This window comes from Octopus bimaculoides, chromosome 23 (assembly GCF_046866305.1).
Source record: "Octopus bimaculoides isolate indiv1 chromosome 23, ASM4686630v1, whole genome shotgun sequence".
NCBI lineage: Eukaryota > Metazoa > Mollusca > Cephalopoda > Octopoda > Octopodidae > Octopus > Octopus bimaculoides.
Window position 1 is genome coordinate 23,592,663 of NC_142950.1, and position 26,022 is coordinate 23,618,684.

The window sequence follows — 26,022 nt, forward strand, 5'->3', positions numbered from 1 at the left end:
GAATGGAGGTGTATAGATGCATGTTGCATTCAAAATGTAAGATGGAAGGGAGAATTTTCCAGATTCCTCACAGCAAAGAGCATAGGTATAAAATCTTCTGAGTCAGTAATAATAATTGGGTTAATGGTGTGGGCATACATATTGCTGAAAAATTGGTGGATAGAGTGATTGAGGGTGTCAGAATGTGTGTCAGACTAGTTTTGCAAAATAGTACAGCAGCTATTATTTCTACCTACTCTCCTTAAGCAGAGCTGTCAGGCAAACAAAGGAATTGATTTTATGACACCTTTTTGCCCACTACCTCAATGACAAATGACAGTGACCTTATCTTTGAGGCTAGTGATTTCAATGGGCCTGTTGGGCAGCATCTGGGTGGCTTCTTTAATGTGCATGGAAGCTATGGAGCTGGTTCCTGCAATGAGGAGTAACTAGGGCTACTGGAGTCCTGTGATGCAAATGTCCTAATAATCTACAATACTAACTTCAAGAAATCAGCTAGTCCAACACCTTTCCTGCACATTGAGTAGAACCATTCACCTGACCAAAAGAGAGTCTTACAGTTCTATATTTAAGAGATGAGGAATTATGTACATTATTTACATTTTTACATTCGATGGATATTTGGCCTCATCTTGTTTTTTGTTAACAAAACGTTTCGGCTGATATACCCTGGCTGGAGGGTATATCAGCCGAAATGTTGTGTTAACAACAAACAAGATGAGGACAAATATCCATCGAATGTAAATATTGAAAGAGAGTTTTGTTCCACCACTACGTCACCCTCAGCCTGACCAGGACTTTGCACCAGCCACAAATTTGGTCTCTAGCCCTCGGTAGGTTGTCCTTCAGGAACTTCCAGTTTTCCTCTAAGCTATATGTTTCCAGCTTCTCTTTCTTACCAGAAGCTTCCATTACAATATCTTTAAATTCCTGTTGATTTGCTGTATCTTTGGCCTTCCATAACCTCCTTCTCCAGATTGGTTTTCTTCTCTTGAGTCCTTCTAGCTCTAATTCAGAAGTCACTCACCAGTAAACTATGTTGGGTTGTACATTTTTCACTTAGGAAAGACTTTGCCTTTACAATCGTCTGTCTGTCTCATTGTCTAGTGAAGATGTAATCAATCTGGTTTGTGTGCCCACCAGACTGATAGGCAATCAGCTAGTTTGCTAGTTTTCTGAAGTTAGTGTTGCAGGCTATCCGCGGACCACAGTTTGAAAACCCCTGGTCCAGACTATGGAGCATAGGCAGAGATGAATGTAACTTGATTTATTTAAGATTAATCTCAGCTTAACTACTCTGTTAAATATTCTGAATAGTGTCTCAGATGGAACTGAAATATCGTCTTTTTTCCGTCTGGTTTTTTCTTCTACTTTCTCTCTCTCTCCCTTTCTATTTGTCTCTCTACATAACATGTGATTGTACACATGTTATGGAGGTGTGTGTGTGTGTGTGTGTAAGTGTAGATCTGTCAACAGTTAATGTATATGTATACATATTCTTGCATTGCCAACCAGATCAAGAGAAGACCTAGTATACAAGCCCGCTCTAGATTCATAAATTATCGAAAATTTCTTATCAGTGGAAATGAACCGTGTATGTATGCATGTGTGCAGGTACTTGAAATTACACAACTTTTCATGTACACGTATGTGTATATGTGTGAGCGAGAGTGTGCACTTGACCTTTTCTGCCTGCAACTCCTCCACTATTTATCACTGTTAACTTGGTACTTTCGTTGATTATGGACAGTTTAGGAGCTGATTTTATTCCCTTCCCCAGACACCCTGTCTACACTTATAACCAGTATATCTCTCCTTCCCTCACTCACTCTTTTTTTTTTTATCTCATCAATAAAATATAAATGGTAAAATTTCTTTCTTTAATGGCTATATTTAGGAAATTCTAAAGAATATATTTGCATTTCTCAACTTGGATCTGCCTACCAAATGACGTTGGTAACCAAACATGGATGGAATTAATTTTTTTCTGTTGACTTGGCATTATAGAGTGATTATGCAACCATCTATGTAACAATTAACACATAACATACTAGTAAATGCTTGTGAAACACATATAAAGATTATGTAATTCAAGATGGTATGATAAAAAAAATTTTTGTAACTGAATCTCCAGTTTTATTCTGCTCTTGGATATACACTCTGTAATCTATTCAAATGTTCACAGCACCAGACAATAGTCTGTGGACAAATTATGTTTAAAACCTGATTGGAAGTTGGATAAGCTTGGATTTACATAAAGTTCTAAGGCTTAGAATCTAAGCAAAGGTTAACTGTTATACTATCTCATTTGAAACATCCATTTTTCAACACACATATGCACATGCATGTGTGTAAACACACACACACACACACATTCATCATCATCATACATGTCTTCTGTGTTCACAGCCCACATTTCACTACCTTCTAATGTTGTTGTTTGTACACAAGCATTGAATAGTTAGTCTTTAACCCTTACAAAAGTTTTGTTACCAACAGAGATAATAGTTCTCTGAACTTTCTCCAGTCATTTTTATTCTAGCAACTATACTTTCAGTGCCTAACTGCTAAGTAGGCCTCCTAAGTAGTAGAAACCATCTACTTTCTCTAAATATCCTCCTAGTCATTCCAGGAAATCTATTACTCATGGGGTTTTACCATTGAGGTAAATAACTTTTCTCTATATGACTTTATTTGATTTTGTAAATGAACAATCTGATGTGTTTATTTTTATGGCCTATCAATGTGCAGGGGTTGGACAAAATAATGGAAACACCTTAAAATTTCAAACAAATTTATTTTAATATGGACTGTCTTTGGCATTAATTACAGCTTGAATTCTATGAGGTATGGACTTGTATAAAGTTTGAATTGTTTCCAAAGGAATTTTTGTCCATTCTTCAGCTAAAACAGTCTCTAGTTCTTGTAGTGGTGATGGTGGAGGATATCGACTGCTTACTTGTTTTTCTAAAATGTACCATAAATGTTCAATAATATTGAGATCTAGGGACTGTGGTGGCTAGATAATATGTTCAACTTCACTAAAATGTTCCTCGTGTGAATTGGTGCATTATCATCTTGAAAGATTGCGTCTCCCTCCAGAAACAGTTCCACAACCATAGGATGAATTTGATCAGATAAAATGCTTAAATAGTCTTGACTATTAATTCTGCCATGAAGGGAAATCAAGATATAGCCCCCCAGATCATCACAGATCCTCCTCCATGTTTAACAATTAGAAGAAGGCATTCTGGGTCAAATGCTTCTTTTGGCAGTCTCTTCACGTATACTTGGCCGGTGGTCGGAAATAAGGTAAAGGATGGCTCGTCCGAGAAAATAACATTCTTCCACTGCTCTAGGGACCAATTCTGTAGGTTTTTACTTCACTCTAAACACTTTGCAATGTTTGTTTTTGAAAGTAGTGGTTTTCTGATTGCAGCCTTCCCATGAAATCCAGCTTCGTGCAGCTCCTGGCGATGAGTTTTTGTGGAAATTAGGTTCTGGAGGTGGTCATTAAGCTCTGCAGTAATTTTGGGAGCTGTACTTTTGTGATCCTTTCTAACAATTTGCATAGGAGTCCGATGGTCCCTATGTGAAAATTTTGGTTTTCTTCCGGAGTTTTGTTTTGATGAGGAGGTTTTTCCCTCTTTCTCAAAGGCTGTCATTACTTTCGAGACAGTACTTCTTGATGCACCAAACATTTTGGCTGTTTTCGTTATGCTAGCACCTGCCATACGAGCACCAACAATTTGACCTCTTTGAAAGTCTGATAGATCTGTCATTTTAATGAATTTTAATTACCTTTTTCTGCTGATACCTGAAAAGAAACAGCAATTTTAGCAAAACATATTAAGCAACACTAATAATAAATAAAAAAAAACATAAAAATAAACAAGCTTTTGACGATTTTATAGATATCTCAAAATTATGATGCTAGGTGTTTCCATTATTTTGTCCAACATCTGTATATAGTGAGTTTCTTAAACATACGTGTCAGGAAGACACTTGGCAAGAAATACAAACAAAACTGAAAAAAGAAAAACTAATAATAATAATAATAATAATAATTGCAACAAAATGAAAATAATAAATGCTTTGAGACCCTAACATCTCAACCATTCATGGAATTTTCCTTTGTCTATTTCTTTCCTGTTTAGCTTATCCAAGTATTAGTGATGTAAGGGTTTTTCTTGCTATCATTTTATCATGGTATTTTGTAGTTCCCATTTCAGCTTAGATCTTAGTTGCTTTGTAACTTTTGCTGTTTCTTCTTTTTCCTCATAGTTATCAAGTATTATGACCGCTTTCTTGAATTTTTCAGTTAACTTGAAGACCGAAAATAGTTTTTTGTTTCGCTCATGTTTTGTGGTTATTTGTATCAGTTTTCCTTGGTTCTGAGTTAAATATTTCTATATTCCTGTGGTGGTTATTTTATAGTAGTTTTCTAATTGTATAAGGCCTCTACCACCTTCAATTCATTGTATATATAACCTTTCTATGTCAGATCTCATGTGGTGTATTCTAAATTCTGACATTATTTTCTTTGTTTTCCTGTCTAGTTTGGCTAGTTTGTTTAGTGTCCAATTAAAAATATCATAACTTGTAACTGGGACAGCTAGAGTATTGATATCTACTTCCATATTTTCTAATCTAACTCATTAATAATATTCTTTCCTTATCTCCTCTTTCATGTGTGTGTGTGTGTGTGTTGTACTCTATCTAGTTTGTTGATTCTTAAGTATTCATATGCCTGAATTTGATTTAGTTCTCTTATCTCGTTTTCTTTATCCAGTGTGGTATTGTTATTTTTAATTAGTTTTTCTCTTTCTAAGGTTGCTTTGACATGTTTTTCTTAGCTGGATTTCATATTTATTTCTTGGGTAAATCCATGCACTGTTTGTAAATCTATGCTCTGTTTCCAGTTGTTTATCATTTGCAGTAAGCAACTTGAGAAAATCCATAAACAAGAGATGGTTGATTGTTTTACCATAGCAGTTGCCCCCACATCCAGTTCTGTTTAGCATGTCAGTTAAAGGTGTCAGTGTCAGGCAGAAAAGAAGTGGAAAGAGCAAGCCTCCTTAGCATGTTCCTCTTCTAATGGGGATGGCTTTAGTTTTATCATCATCATCATCATTATCATAAGGGTGGCGAGCTGGCAGAATCGTTAGCATGTTGGGTGAAATGCTTAGTGGTATTTTGTCTTTCTTCCCTTTCTGAGTCGATAAATTAAGTACCAGTTATGCACTAGGGTCAATGTAATTGGCTGATCCCCTCCTCTGAAATTTCAGGCCTTGTGCCTATAGTAGAAAGGATTATTATTATTATTATTATTATTATTATTATTATTATTTAAGACATTGCACAGTATCCAATATCATGATGTTGTTGATAGAAGATATTGTGTCTACTGGGGGGGGGGGGTTGTACTGTTTGTCAAGTCACAACAAGGACCTCAAACAGACAGTACTTTATGCAATATGCTTGCAGTTCCATGAAATGCTGATTTTTGCAATACATCTAGATTGTAGGGTATTTCTAAAGTTTCCAGGGTTTTTTCAGATAGGGTAGTATTGAACCCACTGCTTTGATAACAATAGGGACAACCTTTATGTTTGACTCTTGTAGCTGTCACATCTTGGCAATCTAAATTCTCAGGTCCCCATATTTATCAACCTTTTCTCTTTCTTTCATGATGATATGTTGATCTCCTAGTGCTGCGAGGTCGATTATTAAGCACTCTTGTTTGTCCCTCCTAAAGGTTAACACATCTGACTTTTGGTGCTCTAACAACTTGTCTGTCTGGAAATTTATTATTAATTTATATGTGGGTATTTTGAAAATACGTTATGGAGCAGCTACCATGCCCTGCATAGTTAGAATTTTTTCCCCTGAAACTGTTGGCCTTGTGCCAAAATTTGAAATCAATATTATTTTGTAGAAATTTAGCATACTTTTTGTCAATTTATTAAACCAATCCATAACATTTAAAAAGTGAAACCAAAAATTAAGATGTATAATAGACATCAAAGTGAGGATAATCTTATTGTTTTATTCTTTTACTTGTTTCAGTCATTTGACTGTGGCCATGCTGGAGCACTGCCTTTAGTCAAGCAAATTGACCCCAGGGTTTATTCTTTGTAAGCCTAGTACTTATTCTATTGATCTGTTTTGCTGAACTGCTAAGTGACAGAGATGTAAATACACCATCGGTTGTCAAGCAATAGTGGCGGGACAAACACAAACACACACACAAATACACACACACACATATATACGATGGGTTTCTTTCAGTTTCCATCTACCAAATCCACTCACAAGGCTTTGGCTATAGTAGAAGACACTTGCCCAAGGTGCCATGCATTGGGACTGAACCCAGAACCATGTGGTTGGTAAGCAAGCCTTTTACCATGCAGCCACTTCTGCACTTATAAGCCACTCCTGCGCCTATCTAAAAGTGTTATTTTACCTACTCTACAGACATCTGATTTGAAAGGGCGAATTAGTCTAGCTGTAGGTTTCTTTTCAGAATTAGGTTTATGGTCTTTTAAATTTATATGTAGTAGCATGAGTTCATAAAGTCTGTTATGATCAGCAATTTTAAGGTCATTCACAATTTTAAATTTAGCTGAGTTGATATTATTTACTGTAGATAAAGAACTGTGTTTATAGTTACATTGTAATTCCTTTTAAAGTAATGCGCTATAATTTTCAATACTTATGTTATAAAATAAAATTTAGAAATTAAATATTGTTTATCATAAATTTGTAAATATATCTATATCTATCTATATATATATATATATAACGTCGACCACTAACGTGGACAATTAATGCGCTAGAAATAGATCACATTTTGTGTCTATTAAGACCTAAAAAGTTCTCTTTTTAGGTCTTAATAGACACAAAATGTGATCTATTTCTAGTGCATTAATTGTCCACGTTAGTGGTCGACGTTATTTTTAAAATGTACCTTAATCCCCTGAGATTGCAGATAATATTTCTGAATCTCTTTGATTCTTTAAATGTGCTGGCCCCCTGATAATTAATCGATATTAATTAATATATTAATATATGACTAATTACCAGATCTTATAATAAATATATATATATATATATATATATATATAAATAAATGAAGAAGTGTGTGTGTCTGTATGTTTGTGCATATATATATTCATATGCATGTAGGCATATATATATGTGTGTTTATATATATGTGTGCCCATTATAGATTTTTATTGAAATCTAATCAGCCTATAATTGAACTGGTTGTTAGTTTAACATGCATGGAAAGTTTCATCAAGATTGGTTCACTAGTGTAAGCAGCAAGATGGTAACAGACAGATTGACGGACAGAAATTGCCATTTATGTATAAACACCTTTCAGTTGTTGAGTCTCATGGAGGCAATGACAATTGCGTGAGACTTCTGGCGATTTGGTGTGCTTGAGAAGATATGTCAAGTTAAATGAAATCATGGTCATGGCCAGTATCATCACTGAGGCATAAAAAGGCACACGTGCCTGTGACATGTGGAAGGCATCCATGCTGGTGACATGTAAAAGATATCTGCACTAGTGACATGTAAAAAAGGCACCAGTGCTGGTGACATGTGAAAGACACCTAAAACACTCTGAAAAGTGGTTGGCATTAGGAAGGGCATCTAGCTGTGGAAACTAACCCAAAACAGATGACTGGCGCTCTGTAGTTTACCAGTCTCGGTCGAACCATCAAACCCATGCCAGCATGGAAAACAAATATTAAAAGATGATGATGATAATGATGATAACACACACAAATACTGACTGGTCCCATCTGTTTTTTACATAAACTTTGCATTTTTGATATATTGTCAATGTATTGGGTTGTCCGGAAAGTTTGTGCCGATTTTTAAAGGAAAGAAAAAGGTCAATAAATACTTGCCATTACATTTTTAATCAACCAAATATGAACCATTTTGTTGCACAATGCATCTCCATCTTTCCTTTAACTTGAAAATACCCTCTTCCCAGAATTGAGGTGGTTTCATGGCAAATAAGTCAAAAGGTAAGCTACTATAAATCGGCACGAACTTTCCGGACAACCCAATATATTAAATTGCAAATGCTTAAATCGATGCCAGAGGTCAAAATTTCTCACACTCTAATCTGCATTATTTATATCATCCAACATTTTTGATCAGTTAATCTTACTGAAGTTATCTTTTTTTGTTTGTTGCTTTCAAATTTTTAATCACCTTGCAAAAGGTATTTTTAATCCATTAATTGCTTGGATAATCTCAACTCCCCTTGTTACATATTTGTGATTCAGCCATATTTTTATCTTATCACTAAACCTTACTAGACTTGACAGCTCAATACTAAGAAAAATGTTTTTACTAGTAATAAAAAGCAATTTACTAACTTAGGTGACACCATAGAAGGGTGTGAATACATTCCTTCTGTCTTTTATTATTATTTTTGTTGTCATTATTGCTATTAGTTGTATTAACAATGCACTCTTGAGTACCGTGTCTAAGTTTGTTATTTAATTGTATATCCAAAGACATTTTTATTGTTAACACCTCTTATGCTAACTACAGGGTGTCCACAAAGTCTGGGTACATGAGGATTAATACATACTTTAAGAAATTATTATTTCTTATATTTAATTGTTTATGTTACGATTTCAGTTACTCCATGTACCCAGACTTTGTGGACACCCTGTAGAGCTCTGGTGTGCTCATTGGCTCTTTTTTACTTGTTTATGGCTAAAAATTTGAAGAAATTTTGAATATTTTATGTTTCAAAAATATTAATTTAAAAGATGATAGCTTGCTTTATCAGCGAGCCAGCCAGAGGGAGAAGTGAGTGGTGATTTTGAGAGGAGGGTGTCTCACCTTCAATCTGTCTGTGAATAAGGGTTTCCCCTCCCTCATAGTAAAAAGATTAAAATGTTACACCAACACTATTGCAATGTGTGACTACAGCAGCAGCAACAACAGAAAAAACCTGCAATATGTCAGTCAAGCTGACAACAATAAAAACACTACTACGAATAGCAACAACAATAACAGCAACGACATTAACAACAGAAACGTCAGATTAAGAGCATCATTGTGGTCACTACGGCTGTCACAGCAGTTAGCAGTAAGGGCAAGCAGAGCGATACCAATAATGAAATAATGACAAAGCAGACAAAGCAATGTGTTATAAGAAAGACATCACCGTAACCACTGCTACCACTGTTACAACAGTCGTCGTTGTCGTTTAACGTCCGCTTTCCATGCTAGCATGGGTTGGACGATTTGACTGAGGACTGGTGAAACCGGATGGCAACACCAGCCTCCAATCTGATTTGGCAGAGTTTCTACAGCTGGATGCCCTTCCTAACGCCAACCACTCAGAGAGTGTAGTGGGTGCTTTTACGTGTCACCCGATATATATTAACTCACACATAATTAAAAGAAAATCACAGAGAGAGGTAGGGTGTGTGGAACAGGGCAGGGGGTGGAGGAAGAGAAAAGCTAAAGCAGGAGAGGGCATGGGGAAGTAGGGGAAGACAAAGTTTCATGTGCATGTGTGTGGATTAGCAGCATTTCATAGTCCACTTTTCCATGCTTGCATGGGTCAGATGACCAAAGCTTGTGAGTGGATTTGTTAGGCAGAAACTGAAAGAAGCCTGTCGTATATATGTATATATATATATATATGTGAGTAAAAATAAATACAAAAAAAGGGTTTTGTATGATCGTGTATAGAGGAATATATTATTTTATTTAAAAGAGTTCCAACTATGTCTGTTTTTTTATGTTTCATTTATATTCTTGTAAAATTAATGTGGGATATAGAATATGGAATATATAATATATAATATAAAAATGGATGGTACAATGAAATGAAGTATTGAATGTCTTATTGAATATATGGAATATGTCTTATTGAATATATGAAATATTGAGTGTTCAATATAAAGGATTAAATATATATGTATGTGTGTGTATATGTTTGTATGTCTGTGTTTGTCCCCCCAACATCGCTTGACAACTGATGTTGATGTGTTTACATCCCCGTAACTTAGCAGTTTGGCAAAAGAGACAGATAGAATAAGTACTAAGCTTACAAAGAATAAGTCCTGGGGTCGATTTGCTCGGCTAAAGGCGGTGCTCCAGCATGGCCACAGTCAAATGACTGAAACAATTAAGAGAGAAAAAAAAGAGTAAAAGAGAATACATGCAGGAAACATGTATGGGATCTCCTTATATGCATTTCCTTAAACACAAGCACACACACACACACACACATATATATATATATATATATACAGTGGCATTGTGGTGCCAACAGGATATGAACCATTGACCCTTCAGTTTGTAGTCCAATAGTCTATTGACTAGACTTTAGCCTGCTGAGCTTATCTCTCATTATATACATGAACCAGTCTGTCTAAGTGTGTATATATATCTACACACACACACACACACACATTAACACACACATTAACGTGTGTATACACACACTCTGGGAAGAAAGCTTTTCAATAACAACTAGTTGCTAACATTAACAGTAATTAACTTCCACTACATATCTCTGTCTATCTGTATGTATGTGTATATATAGTAAATATATATATATATATATATATATATGTATATATATATATATATATATATATATATATATATAATGCTTTTGGTAGCGTACGGAATAATATATTTGGTGATAAATTAGATTATCAAAAGAAATTAATGAATTGTTCCTTAGTTTATTTATAAACAGTTACACAGAAAGTTTTCAGATTTTCCATGAAATTGGAATGAAAGTGAATGAAATAAAAGGATACAATACTTATATTATTACATTTAAGATTTTTTTTTTTTTGAAAAGAACAACATTATTATGACTACTACTGCGGCTAACTCTAACGCTGTCACCACTTTCACTACTACTAATGTGATCACCGAAACCAGAACCTAAGTGGCTACAAATATTATCTAGGTCTCTGTGACTGACTGGTATAAACATTTTCAAAATGCTGTAGTGGAAAATATGAGCCAAGAGCTCAAAAAGTTATTAAAAAACTGCTTGGTAAACAATGATTTGTAGGTGTGTTGCTCAAAAACTAACTATTGAAAATGGCCACAAATGTTCTTGCAGAAAAGTGTTTGCAAGAAATACAGGAGGACATAAATCTCATCCTGTGGGCCCCAACAGTTTGTGTCAGCAAAGTTTAATTCCTGAAGGATATCTCGCTGTAAAGCATTTTATTGTCTTCTGTATGGGTGAGGAGTTTGTCTTCATTCCCACTTATCTAAGAAGAAAATGGATAGGGAAGGTGAAGGTATCTAGTATACTACCATTGCCAGACATCTGGTGGGTTGTGGTATGCCTTATCCTGAAGGGATTTGACATTATATACATATATATATATATATATATATATATATATATATATATAGGAAAATGAAAATTAATTAATAAGGCAGAATGCTAAACTGGAAGCATATTTTAATAAAGATTTCTAACCAGCTTTCATTGCATAGCAAATTTTCAAGAAGAGGGAGAATGAAAATGTTTTTCACAAAGAAGTACAAAATGAAGAAAATAATATATAAAAAAAATAATATATAAAAAAATAAATATACCAATACATTATATTGTCTTTGAGCTTTTAAAGTTCAATGGTATTCCATGTAGATAATAGTTGGAAAAATAGGGATGCATGAGAATTGAGAGTTGTGTTAGGTTTAAAAAAAGGGGCTAAAAGTTTGTGTTAAGCAGGAAGTGTGGTGTCAAAACAGGAAGTGTGTGTAAGGGGAGACAAATCTTTTTAAGATTAAAAATCTTTAAAATTTCAGGGGATGCAACCACCTGCACCCCCTGTTCTTGGGCCCTTGGGCCGTTGGGCTTAGCAGTGTTGTTTTCAAAGGTTTGGATCTTGAGATAAGGACAATCTCCCTGGACCTGGATGTGTTAGTCTTGCAGTTGTCTCTGGGATGGTTTGGATCAACTTAACTTTCTCTCTTCTTGTCAAAAATGTGTAATATATAAGGCTGAATTTTAACTGTTTTTAAAATGTAAATAGATCAGAATATAGAAAACTCCATTGTTTCTTGCAGCCCAAGAAGTCTCCATTGTGACAGGGAGACTTCCATGGGTCATCAGTTTTTGAATAGCTATATATTTGTTTTTCAATCATAGGAAATAGTTCTGAATATTGTGGTTTTGCATGTGAATGAAGCAGGACCTTTTGGCTTAAACTTCTGGTTGGAATCATGTTACAGGTGTTTCATAACATGCTGAAAAATAAATTAGTATCAATGCTTGCACTTTTTCTGTCAAACTGGGATAAAAATAAATGAAAGAATTTTTTCAAGTTTTCGAAAGGCAGAGAAAGAATTTCAAATTGATTGAGAATCAAAGACAACACTGCAAAGCTAGGACAGTCCTAGTCAGAGTGGAACATGTGATCACCCTATGTAGAATGATATTTCTTGAATGTTTACTTGCATTTCAGGTAGTAGAATTCATTGAAAGCGACATAATGGCTTGCTTTCTTTCACAAGAAAGTTTTGATCTTTTTAATAGAGAACTCTTGATTTTGATTACCTCATTTTTTTTACCTCTTTACTTGTCTGTCTGTCTGTCTGTCTGTCTGTCTCTCTCTTCTGCTTTCTTCTCTCACTTCCTCTGATATCTTTACTTCTTTCTTCCTCTCTCTTCACCTTTTACCCTCACTTCTCCCTCTCTCTTTCTCTCTCTCTCTCTCTCTCTCTCTCTTCTTCTTCTTTCAGTTGCCCCATTTTCTTTAATTTTTCTTCATTCTCTCCTTACTCTTTCATCTTTCTCACTCCATTCCTCCTCCTCATCCTGCCTCTTCCACTCCCCCCCCTCTCTGTCTTCCTTATGAACATATCCAATTTCTCATCTTACTGCTTACCATTAACAGAGATGACTACATCAAGGATCACCCTGTCAAACCAGTGGATGCTTTCAGCTGGATAGTCCTACTTACAGCATTCATATCGGTGACAATATGTACTGGTGTTATCGGGTCACTTTCAGTGTTCTACGTGGAGTTTCTTCATGCTTTCAGCAATTCCAAAGCAGAAATAGCCATTGTACATTCCCTTGCTAATGGAATGTATGATATTGGAGGTAAGAACTGATATTTTTTGTTTTTATTATTATTGTTGCTTCGATTCAGCACTTTATGATGTAAGCGTTCTGGCTTTGACCGTTATGTTTTTCATGTATAGGCACAGATGTGACTGTGTGGTAAGAAACTTGCTTCCCAACCACATGGTTCTAGGTTCAGTCCTACTGCCTAGCACCTTGAGCAAGTGTCTTCTACTATAGCCTCAGGCTGAGCAAAGCCGTGTGAGCAGATTTGGTAGATGGAAACTGAAAGAAGCCTGTCATGTATATATATATATATATGTATGTGTGTTTGCGTTTGACCCTACCATTGCTTGTCAACTGGTGTTGGTTTGTTTACATCTCCATAACTTAGCAGTTTGGCAAAAAACTGATAGAATAAGTACTGAGCTTAAAAAGAAAATGAGTACTCTGGTTGATTCATTTAACTAAAAGTTCTGGAGTGGTGTTCCAGCATGGCCACAACCAAAATGCCTGAAACAGATAAAACATAACATATATAGTTTATCAAGGACGACATTACCTGATGTTTTCCTCCCTTCTTTTAACCCTTAACCATTTAAACTGGCAACGTCTAGCCAAAATATTCAACCTGTTTTATGTTCAAAACCACCAAATCTGGCCTTTCACACTTTCCCTACAATGTCATTCTAAAATTAAACACTCACATCATTGAAATCTTAACACTATGAAATAATGCGAGATAACTTCAATACAATATGAATAAAAAAGCATTACATGTGATAGAATAATCTGAGTGCTAAAGGGCTAAAACAGTAGCATGGGATTGAGAAGAAATTTGGCTGCTATTTCTAGCAGATAGGGCAACCACTTAGAGGTTCTCTTTAAAGATGGTGTTGTTGTTGCTGTTGTTTGGCTCTTGGTCATCTCTTGATCATCAAATCTTTGTTTTCATTTCAACACTAGTATACCTAGGACTACATTTTCTGGGGTAGTTCCATTTTTAAGATGGTAGGATATGATTTGAAGGAGATTTAGCTGTTGTTTCTAACAGGTTAACCAGCTGTGTGGTGGCTTCCTTGTCAGTCTTGACCTCTATTGGTAGATAATACACTATAAACAATTAGATGGATGTTGTTATTGTTTAGTCTCATATGAGCTCACTGATCCAGCAAACCTGTGAGTAAAACAATCTAAAAAAAAAAAAAGATCTTGAGCAAGGCTGAAATGCATCTGGTGTTCTTGCTAGCTATAGTGTGGACAATTTTGCATCTCCTTTTGATATCTACACTCACTGAAATTGCTGGCCTTGTGCTAAAATTTGAAACCAATATTACTTTGCTGTTTTCTGTTTCTAGGTGTGTTGGCTGGAATTATGATTGACAGAATAGGCTGTCGTGCTTCGATGGTGGCTGGTGGACTTATGACTGCAGTGTCTATTGCTGTCAGTTTTTTTGCTAAAAGCATCTATTTTCTAATATTTTCCCTTGGAACCATTTCTGGTAAGTATCCTTTTTTGTCTTTTTGTATTATTGGTTTTGGATTACCCGAAACAACACACGACAAAGCAGGCGAACCAAAATGTCAAACCACCCATTTGGATAAGGTCACATAAATATGTGGTGGTAGTATTGGTAGTGATGATGGTGGTAGTGGTGGCTGCTACTGTTGCAGCAGACCCTTAATTCCTAATGGTGTTGTAAATGTGCCATCATGATATACAATGTATCTTGGGCTTTTAGAATCTGGTGGAACCCATTCTCTCTCCAGATCTGAACACAGCCAATTTTATTGCAGAGAGAAAGAAATTAGGAAAAGAGGTGGAGGTGGTGGCAGCAGCAGTTGTTATTATATATATATATATATATATATATATATATATACACACACACACACACACACATATATATATATATATATATATATATATATACACACACACACACACACAATCAAACAAACTGGCACTCTGTCAGTTACAACGATGAGGGTTCCACCATTTGATCTGATCAACAGAACAGCCTACTTGTAAAATTAACTTGCAAGTGGCCAGACACTCTGCTAACACATATACCCTTAACATAGTTTTCAAGGAGACTCAGCTTGACCCAAGATGTGACAAAGCTGGCTCTTTGCAATACAGGTATAACTCATTTTTGCCAGCTGAGTGGACTGGAGCAGTGTGAAGTAAAGTGTTTTGCTCAGTGATACAATGCACCACTGGGTATCAAACTCATGGAGTGGCTGAGTGGTAAGAAGCTTGCTTCCCAACCACATGGTTCTAGGATCAGTCCTACTGCATGGTACCTTGGTCAAGTGTCTTCTACTATAGCCAAAGCCCTGTGAATGGAGTTGGTAGACAGAAACTGAAAGAAGCCTGTTGTGTGTGTGTGTATATATATATATATATATGTATTTATGTGTGTGTGCCCATGTCTGTCCCCTCGCCATCACTTGACAACTGATGCTAGTGTGCTTATGTTCCTGTAACATAGTGGTTCAGCCAAAGTGACTGATAAAATAAGTACTAGGCTTACAAAGAATAAGTCCTAGGGTTGATTTCTTTAACTAAATCCCTTTAAGGTAGTGCTCCAGCATGGCTGCAGTCATTTGACTGAAACAAGTAAAAGAATAAAAGAATATATATATATATATATATATATATATATATATATATAAGAATTTAAGGATTGGAGAAAACGCATGTTATAATTGCATACTTTATTCCTACATATGTTTCAAAGGATTACAACCTGTGTGATCCATAGGGATCTTTGATATTAAAATTGTAACCTTCTCATCAGGGAAAGCATGGGAATCATCTTAAACGTAAGACATTATGACCGATTATGAAAACAATAGATGGATAAGGTTATGACTTGATTCATTTGAAAAAAACCGTTAGAGAATTGGATGCTGCCGGATAGTGGGTTGGACAACACATACCAATCAATGTGTAAGAGTGTACATGCATACATAAATACACATAAATAAACACACACATATACATGCATACTGATACACACACACACATATACATACATATATGCGCATATACACATACATACACATGTGCACCCGAAAATACATATGTATACATATATATACATATATACACACACACACATATATACATACACACCTATATATATACACACACTCATACGTCCACATTTATACATATGCACATACGTACCCACGCATATACAAATATACACGTGTGCGTGTCCCCATATATACACATGTATCCATCTACATATACACACATGTATAAATAGAAATATATTCATGCACATACACATAGCTATACATCTACGCCTATTACCTAATCAAATAAACAGATTCGCATATACATATACATACATGAATACATACGCAAACACACGCATGCACATACATACAAACATACAAATACATAAAAATATACATATATACATATATGCATATATATACATATATATATGTGTATATATAAAAGAAAAATAACTCAAGTGTTTTATATATACATACATACACACACCCACATACACATATATACACATACACACATGTGCACATACATATACATATATAAACACACATACATGCATACATACATAAATACATACACACACATACATATAGAAATATGCACTTACATACAGAACTTAATAACGTATATATATATATATATGGTTTTATACAAATACATACACAATTATACATGCTTACATATACGTAGATTTGTACACAAAATAAAAAAAGGAATTAGAGTAAAAATAAATCTACCAAAAATTTTAAAAAATTTATTCTCAAAACTGACATAGTGGCTGAATCTTGGTTTTTTTCAAATATGTCCGACAAGGGAAGAACATAATGGCTAAAAAATTTTTGTGTGTGAAAGACATTGACCCTTTTGTTACCATATTTCTGTTGAGATGCTCTGTGTTTCTTTCAATTAATTTTAAATATAACAAAGAATTTTGTAAAATAGTTATGATTAAGTTAGTGTTAGGAACATAAATTGTGACTAAAGCTTGGTGGAAGATTTTAATTCAGAACTTTTGAAAACAAGACATTTTTACTACAGAGCCAGAGGTGGTTTCAGGCAGGTTGGTATCAAAAGGGTTAAGAAAAAGAAAAGAAGAATATTGCATTTTTTTTTTTTCCTTTTTTTGCAAGCATATTCAAATGTAAAGCAAGGAATGAAAGGAAGTCAACACTGAGGTTTCCATACGTTTGTCATTTCAAGCAAGAGGTATGATACAAAATGCTAGAGGAAGCCGTCAAGTGTACTTTATGTATTTTTTCCCCTTCTTGGTTGAAATGTGTTATCAGCCATCTTAGTTGGATGGGAAGTTATTTTTACAAGATGAGGTAAAAAAAATATGGGATAGTGAGAGACAGAGAATGGATGAGGGGGTAAATATAATGAATGAAGAACAAATGATTTATTCAAGCTGCATATTACAGTATATTCAACATCAAAAAAGCTTGGTACTACATGATGATGTCTTTAGATGATGTCTGTAGATGATGTCACAACAAAATATGCTAAACAGTTGTATGGCAGTCAAGTGGAACAAACATCAGTTGGCTACAATACCTCCCCACGAAACAAAAGACAGTTGTTGAAAGTTGGAAATAACACTGAAAGAAAAATGTCTTTGAATATGTTTGTGAAAGAAAAAATGAAAGAAAAATATGTTTTTGTAGGTGCAGGCTTGGCTGTAGGTACAGGTATGGCTGTGTGGTAAGAAGCTTGCTTCCCCCACCACGGGGTTCCAGGTTCACTCCCACTGCATGGTACTTTGGGCAAGTGTCCTCTTCTATAGCCTTGGGCAGGCCAAAGCCTTGTGAGTGGATTTGGTAGATGGAATCTGAAAGAAACCAGTCTAAAATAATAAATGCAGAAACTAATTTCTGTGTGTCAGTGTGTCACTCTCTCACTATTCAATGACACTTCTACTATTGCTCCTATTGGGGTGAGAGTAACAGTAGGTATAGAGATGGTGAGGGCAGTGGCGAAGACAGACAGAGAGAGAAAAAGACAAAGAAATTTAGGGAGAACTGATGATGTTTTATTAAAAGTAGTAGTGTTTATGGTGGCAGTGGGAGTAATAATAAGAGAGAGAGAAAGAGTGGGTATGTGAGAGAAAGAGAGACTGAACACTGAACCAACATACTGAACTAACATACTGAATGAACATGCTGAACATTGAATTCTTTTACACACACATTTAGCCTTGTTGTGATGGTAATTGGGTGATAGTAATAGTATGAGCTGTAGTTGTGATAGAGGCAGAGGTGACGGTGATGATGGTGGTGGTGGTAGCTGAGGCAGTCAGGGATGACAGTGAGAGTAAGTGATGTGAAAGACAGTGGTGATGATGGTGGAGGGGAAGGCAGCAAAGTCAAAGGTATTGATGGTGGTGGTGTCAGAAGTCTGAATTGTGTGTGTATGGCAGATGTGATGGCGATGGTGGTGGTGGTGGTACTGTTGTTTATCATGCAGCTTTACAATAAGTTCCAAGTCGACAAATTATATAAATTGTTTTGATGAAAATTGTTAATTGCTTGAAAAATATTGTTCAAGTTTAATAAAATTTAATACGTACTCATTGCATGAAGTTTCATTGTTGGGCTCAAGGCCTAATGAAGAGCCCTCCACAGGAGCTAGCTTAGAAGCCACCCTATTGGACGGCTTTTAAGCTAGTTGTATATATATGTGTGTGTGTGTGTGTGTGTGTCTCTCTCTTTGTGCCTGTGTTTGTCCCCTCACACTACTTGACAACTGGTGCTGGTGTGTTTATGTCCCCATAACTTAGCAGTCTGGTAAAAGAGACTGTTAGAATAAGTGCCAGGCTTAAGAAAAAGAATAAGTACTGCGGTCGATACATTCGACTAAAAATTCTTCAAGGTGGTGCCCCAGCATGGCCACAGTCTAATGACTGAAACAAGTACAAGATAAAAGATATGAGTGTGATTACATGTGTGTTGAAAAGAGAAATAAAATGCACAAATCTATTTGACCGTTGCACATCTCTAAATTTTGTGATGTTTTGGAGTTGTATTCCTTGCTATTGTGGATTTTCCATATGAGGTTGAAAAGGAGATTCAGTAGGTGATGATGTTACATCAAGCACAATAATTGATGATGGATTAAGCAGCTGAGTCTTTTCCCAGGAAAGTAGGTTTTAAATGAACTATGTTAATAGAGTCTTTTCATTCATTAACTTCTACAACAAAGTATTTCAGTTTCCTCTAGATCTGTTGAGGCAAGTGAAATTGAAATCAAACTAAATTCGATGACTGGCACCCATGCCAACGTCGTCTCCTTCATTGGACACGAAACTCGGCTTGCGAAGACCTGTTGGGGCAAGCGAAAGTGAAATTGTGATGGCACCTGTGCCCAGTGTTGCCTTCCTGGCACTTGTGCCAGTGGTACGTGTAAAGACATTCGAGCGAGATCATTGCCAGTGCCGCTGGACTGGCTCCTGTGCAGGTGGCATATAAAATACACCATTTTGAGTGTGGCCGTTGCCAGTACCGCCTGACTGGCCTTCGTGTCGGTGGCATGTAAAAGCATCCACTACATTCTCAGAGTGGTTGGCATTAGGAAGGGTATCCAGCTGTAGAAACTCTGCCAAATCAGATTGGAGCCTGGTGTAGCCATCTGGTTCACCAGTCTTCAGTCAAATCGTCCAACCCATGCTAGCATGGAAAGCGGACGTTAAACGATGATGATGATGATGAACTTCATAGAGACCTGTTTAAACAACATCTCTGAAAATAAATAATCTCTAAAGAAGTAAACCGTTCTACAAAAATGTGAACTTTAACATTTTTGTGTTGAGAGATGGTTGGTGGAATTTTCACCAAAATAACTTCATAAGTGATGCACAATCTGGGTTGGGTCTCTTTATATTGTGTCAACAAGAGCAATTATAATATCCAGATAATTCTGAAAAAAATTCAACAGATTAATTCTATTAGTGTACAATTGTGGGACAAATTCTTAGAAGTACTACTAGTAAGAACTCATGTCATGTAGAAGAATTAGAGAGATTAGAGAGCTGCACTAAGTTGGTGATGAAAACATTCAATAATGCCATTAGCTTTCAGGTTACAGGCAGTAGTTTGAATCCTAGTACAGTTGTAGGTTTGTTGTTTACTATATTCTGTATATTGTTTTAACTGATTGAGTCTCTTTTATACAGCTGTCCTCACCCGTACACATCACATGTCCATACCTGTACAAGAAAGAAAACTGCAATGACATAGATGTATGATGTATATGGATGAGGACAGCTGTATAAAGAATACTGTTCACTTAGTGTGAATATGCAGTTCTCTAGAAAACCAGCTCAACTTGCCAAACTAAATCCTAGAAGGGTGTCCAGAGCCATTTCACTCGATATCAATCCTTCATTCTTAAATTGTGCTGTCCATCCACATTTTACATTGAGCCACCAAATCATCACTCCTTCTCCACTGCCATCTCTCTCACTCTCTCCATGCACTACCCCTGCCCCTCTCTCTCCCCCCACATAATTTGGCAATCTGTCCAACCACATGTAGTTTCTCTCTCTCTCTCTCCTCCTTCCTCTGTTTATCATAATTATTATTCTGCTGCTCTTTAACCCCATGAATCATTGGTCACCCACCAGCCCTTATCCACCATTCACCACATCCACCCCTCAACATTTGTTTCTCATTCATTATACTTACCCCCTCATCCATTTTCTGTCTCTCACTGTCCCACACAACCTTGCAACCTTTACTAACCTGCTCTCCCTGTTCTCACATTTACTCACCTTACACCTTGAGGTTTCAACCTGAAACCTCACATCACTTTCCAGCTTCAACCTGTTATTTCTGCCTTTTATTTAATAATATGTCTAGCCATGTAGATCCCTCAAAGCCAGAAACCTGTTCTGTTCTGGCACTTTCCCTTTATTTGACCCCTCATCTCCTGGAGTTCATGGTCTTGCAAGCTGCATAGTGACCTCACTAGTGCTGAAGGTACCAAAAAAAAATGCTTTCAGTGCATGCTGTAAAGTGGTTGGCATTAGAAATTAGGAAGGGCATCCAGCTGTAGAAACCATGCCAAAGTAGACAGTGAGGTCTAATGCAACCCTTGGACATGTTTGATTCTGTTAAACCATCCAACTCATGCCAGCATGGAACATGGATATTGAATAACTGTGGTGGGGGTGGTAGCTGCAGCTGCTATGACTGTTGTGGTGGCTGTTGCTATGGTTACTGCTGCTGCTGTGACAGCTGTTGCTACTATCACTGCTGCTGCTGCTGCTAATTTGTTCTAAAATATTTTAGGATCTATTTTAAAACGGGGGCCACATTTTTCATTAATGTTTTACGTAGTGTTTTTGGTACGGAAAGACTTTCAAACTTCGTATACTTATCTATTTTGTGTTATAGAACAGAAAAATATTTTTGAATTCGAATTTATTTCATGTAAAAAATTGTCTTATTTCAATAATTTCAACCAATCACTAACAAGTATTCAGTTGTTTACATTTACTCCTTTGGCTGATTAAGCGATGTAAAGCGTATTTAATCTCCATACCTTCGTTTTATTTGCTTTTTTCATTTTAAATTTGCTTTAACCCTAACCCTAACCGTAGGGTTAGGGTTAGGGTTAATTGTTTCAGAATCGTTTGTTTATGTAGTCAGCACTTAATGTATATCGGCTGAATGGACGTCAGTGATTGGTTGAAATTACAGAAATACGACAACTTTAACATGGAATAACTTATGGATTTCTTTTTTTTTTAAGAAGACTTAGAGAAAAAGATGTTTTATATGACACATTCTACCAGCGTTCCAAGTTTCAAAGTGTTTCGTTAATGAAAAATGTGGCCCCCGTTTTAAAAATGATCCATATTTTATATAGATTAATAATTTGTCATGAAGTACAAATTTAAAATGAGATAAACTTATTCAGTCATATCATTAGAGTCAACATAAGTTTGTGCTGAGTAACTATAATTCAAAATAAATATTTATCGTAAGAGGACTGACTATAACTTTCACTGTGTTACCCTGCACAAGAGAGAAATCTTCTCATCAAGGTACTCCCTTATATTGTATGTTGTGAAATAAATTTATTGATTAACTCGTTATTTAATTGGATTTAAGAATATATCATTGGCAATGAAACTAAGATTTGGAATCTTGATTACACTTATTTAGTTTTGACATTGGATTTCTAATTGGCATTAGGGCAATAGGAGAAAGGTCCTTCCTAAGTAATAGAGTCTCAAAGGGCCAGTTTCTTGGTTTCTGTGGTGTATATATATCCTCCTGGATGGGACACCAGTTTGTCGCAGGATTACTTACTTTTGTCAGCTGAGTGGACAGGAGCAATGTGAAATGAAGTGTTTTGCTCAAGAACTCAATGCATCACCTGGTCTAGGAAATGAAATCTCAATCTTATGATCATGATAGGTGCAGGTATGGCTGTGTGGTAAGAAACTTGTTTTCCAGCCACATGGCTCTGGGTTCAGTCTCACTGTGTGGCATCTTAGGCAAGTGTCTTCTACTATAGCCTTGGGCTGACCAAAGCCTTGTGAGTGGATTTGGCAGATGGAAACTGAAAGAAGCCTGTTATATGTGTGTATGTGTGTGTGAGTGCATGTGTGTCTTTTGTGTATGTGTTTGTCCCATACCACTGCTTGACAACTGATGGTATGTTTATGTCCCTGCACCTTAGTGGTTTAGCAAAAGAGATTGACAATATAAGTACCAGGCTTAAAATCGGGTTGATTCATTTGATTAAAAATTCTTCAAGGCAGTGCCCCAGCATGGCCGCAGTCTAATGACTGAAACAAGTAAAAGATAAAAGAAAAGCCCAATACCCTATTCCCTATGTCATGGACTTCCACTCTAATTAGCATTACTTTACATTATACATACAAATGAAACGTTTTTTCTCAATTATTTTCTAAACAAATTTTAAATGCCTTCTTGATACTCTTGATGTAAAAATTGATGCTTCTAATATTTATGTATGGTGGAAAAAGTGGTTAATATGCTTCATTTACTACACAGAAGGAAATGCTGTTGGCAGTCCTTCTAGGGAGACATTTTTGCTTTTATATTTAGCATGATCAAATCTTCAGGATTTATTTGAGACCTTAACAGTTTTCCTCTAATGAAGAAAATAAGAATGAGTTTGAAATTGTTGTCTTCGTTCGATGTTCATTTTTAGCCCAAAAGAAAATCTATATATAAGAGACATGCATTTAGAGTATTCTGTCAGTTTCCTGATGAGAAAAAAGTCAATCAATATTGCATACATCTTAAACAGTAGGCCAAATTTCGCAAGCATTTCTATCAAGATGAATGCATCGTAGATCAAATAGCTGAAAAATGTGCTGGTCTCAAGTTACAGCAGAAAATTTTTAGAAAGTGATCAACTTACAGTTTTAGAATTAGTTAAATCTATGGAATCTGAAAATATAGATTAAAGAATATGATTAATATCAGTCATTTGATGGTAATATAAATGGTAATATGAAGCTTGTCTGGAAGATCTGAAGGAATAAAATCTGAAAAACAGAAGTGTTTCTAGGGCATCCAATTGGAACAATTTGCAAAGAATGCAAACTGTCTGACAAAAGAAAATGAGGGTTAATAATGTTACTTGTTAGTGAATCAGAGCACCGTGATTATGCATTTTCTTTATAAACAAAATACCAATTTAAAATTCTATTCCTTGTAAAATAGGTTGTACCAAACTTGATCTACTGATTGATTCTGACACTTCTGTTAGTGTTAATGGAAACATGGGATATTCTCAAAGCTTTGAAATGTATTTGCAACAGTTTGAATGCTAACGAGAAACTCTTTATATCTGGAGGTGGAAAGCCTTTGAAAGTTATTGGAAAATTTAAAGTACGCACTGAAATTCTACAAGGAAAATGATATAAGTAAGTCATTAGAATTTCTTGTTATTGAAGGAAGCGAACGGTCAGTTGTAGGAAAATAGTTCAGCACAAGAACTTGGTATTCTGAAAATCATGGTAATACATTGTATACTTCATCATCATCGTCATCGTCGTCGTCATCATCGTCATCGTCGTTGTCATTGTCGTCATCGTCGTCGTCGTCGTCGTCGGCGTTGTCGTCATCGCCATCGCCGTCGTGATCATTATCACCATCATCATCGCCGTCATCGTTGTCACCATCATTTAACATCCGTTTTCCATGCTGGCATAGGTTAGACTTTGAAAGGAGCTGCACCAGTAGTCTGTTTTGGCTCGGTTTCTATGGCTCGGTTTTGATGCCCTTTCTAACATCAACCACTTTACAGACTGTGCTGGATGTATATTACATGTCACACTGGCGCTGTGCTTTTTACGTGTTGCCAGCATGGGTGCTTTTATGTGTCACCGGTGCTGGCTATGACCATGATTTCACTTAGTTTGACGTATCTTCTCAATCACAGCAAATCGCCAGAAGTTTTGGTCTCTTGTCATTGTCTCCATGAGACTCAACAACCAAAACTCATTTTTCACCACCTTATCCCATGTCTTCCTGGGTCTACCTCTTCCACAAGTTTCCTCCACAATTAAGGACTAATACTACTTTACACAATTAGCCCCAGGCTTCATGGCTGATGCTGGTGTCATGTAGCAGGCACTCATGTCGTTGGCACATAAAAAGTACCCTTCAAATGTTGAGTCTCATAGAGATGGTAAATGATTGAGACCTTTTGCGATATGCCATGCTTGAGAAGACTTGTCAAGCCAAGTGAAATTGTAGTTGTGGCTGATGTCGGTGTCATGTGACTGGCACCCATGCTGGTGGTATGTAAAAAGCACTCATTACACTCTTGGAGTGGTTGGTGTTAGGAAGGGCATCCAACCATAGAAACCATGCCAAATCAGACTGGAACCTGGTGCCACTCTCCAGCTTAACGATTTCAGTCAAACCGTTTAACCCATGCCAGCTTGGAAAACAAATGCTAAAGGATGATGATGATGATGACAATTTAGGTGTCCAATTTGTTATCCAGCATTTGCAACCATTTTCTTACAGTTTAAATTCAAAGGTAGTTGAAACATTACAAGAACTGCTTGACATGAATGTTTTTGAACGTGTAGAATTCCCTTCAAAATGGGTTAATCCTATTGTTCCGGTACCAAAGAAGGAGGGCTCTGCGCATGTCTTTTATCTTTATCTTTTACTTGTTTCAGTCGTTAGACTGTGGCCATGCTGTGGCACTACGTTGAAGAACTTACTTATTCTATCAGCCCCTTTTGACAAACTGCTCAGTTACAGTGACATAAACACACCACCACCAGTTTTCAAGTGGTGAGTGGACACACACACACACACACACACACACACACACATGCACACACACACATGCACACACACACAGAGAGGCTTCTTTCAGTTTCCATTTACTGAATCCACTCACAAAGTTTTGCTTGGCCCAAGGCTGTAGTAGAAGACACCTGCCCAAAGTTTCCACACTGTGGAATTGAACCTAAGACCAAATGGTTGGGAAGCAAGCTTCTTACCACATAGCCATGCCTGTGCATATATGTGTGGATATGATGAAACCAAATTTAGTAGTCAAATGAGTAAGACGTCCAATTTCATCCATTAACCAAAGAGTTAAAAGAAAGTCAGGTATTGCCAAAACTTGGTATTAAATAAAGCTTTCATTAGATCTAAGTGGAGGCGCACTGGCCCAGTGGTTAGGGCAGCGGTCTTGCAGTCATAGGATCGCGATTTCGATTCCCAGACCGGGCGTTGTGAGTGTTTATTGAGCGAAAACACCTAAAGCTCCACGAGGCTCTGGCAGGGGATGGTGGCGCACCCTGCTGTACTCGTTCACCACAACTTTCTCTCACTCTTTCTTCCTGTTTCTGTTGTATCTGTATTTCAAAGGGTCAGCCTTGTCACACTGT

At 36.4% G+C, this 26,022-nt stretch overlaps 1 protein-coding gene across 4 annotated transcripts in view; it reads left to right on the forward strand.

Moving 5' to 3' along the window:
• Positions 1 to 26,022, forward strand: part of LOC106882414 (monocarboxylate transporter 6) — an 87,309-nt gene that overhangs the window by 38,211 nt on the left and 23,076 nt on the right. For all 4 annotated transcript variants that reach the window (XM_052976014.2, XM_052976016.2, XM_052976018.2 and 1 more), the window contains 2 exons: positions 12,927 to 13,135; positions 14,455 to 14,598. In XM_052976014.2, coding sequence (XP_052831974.1) covers positions 12,927 to 13,135; positions 14,455 to 14,598 — 353 coding nt within the window. The remainder of the gene's footprint in view (positions 1 to 12,926; positions 13,136 to 14,454; positions 14,599 to 26,022) is intronic.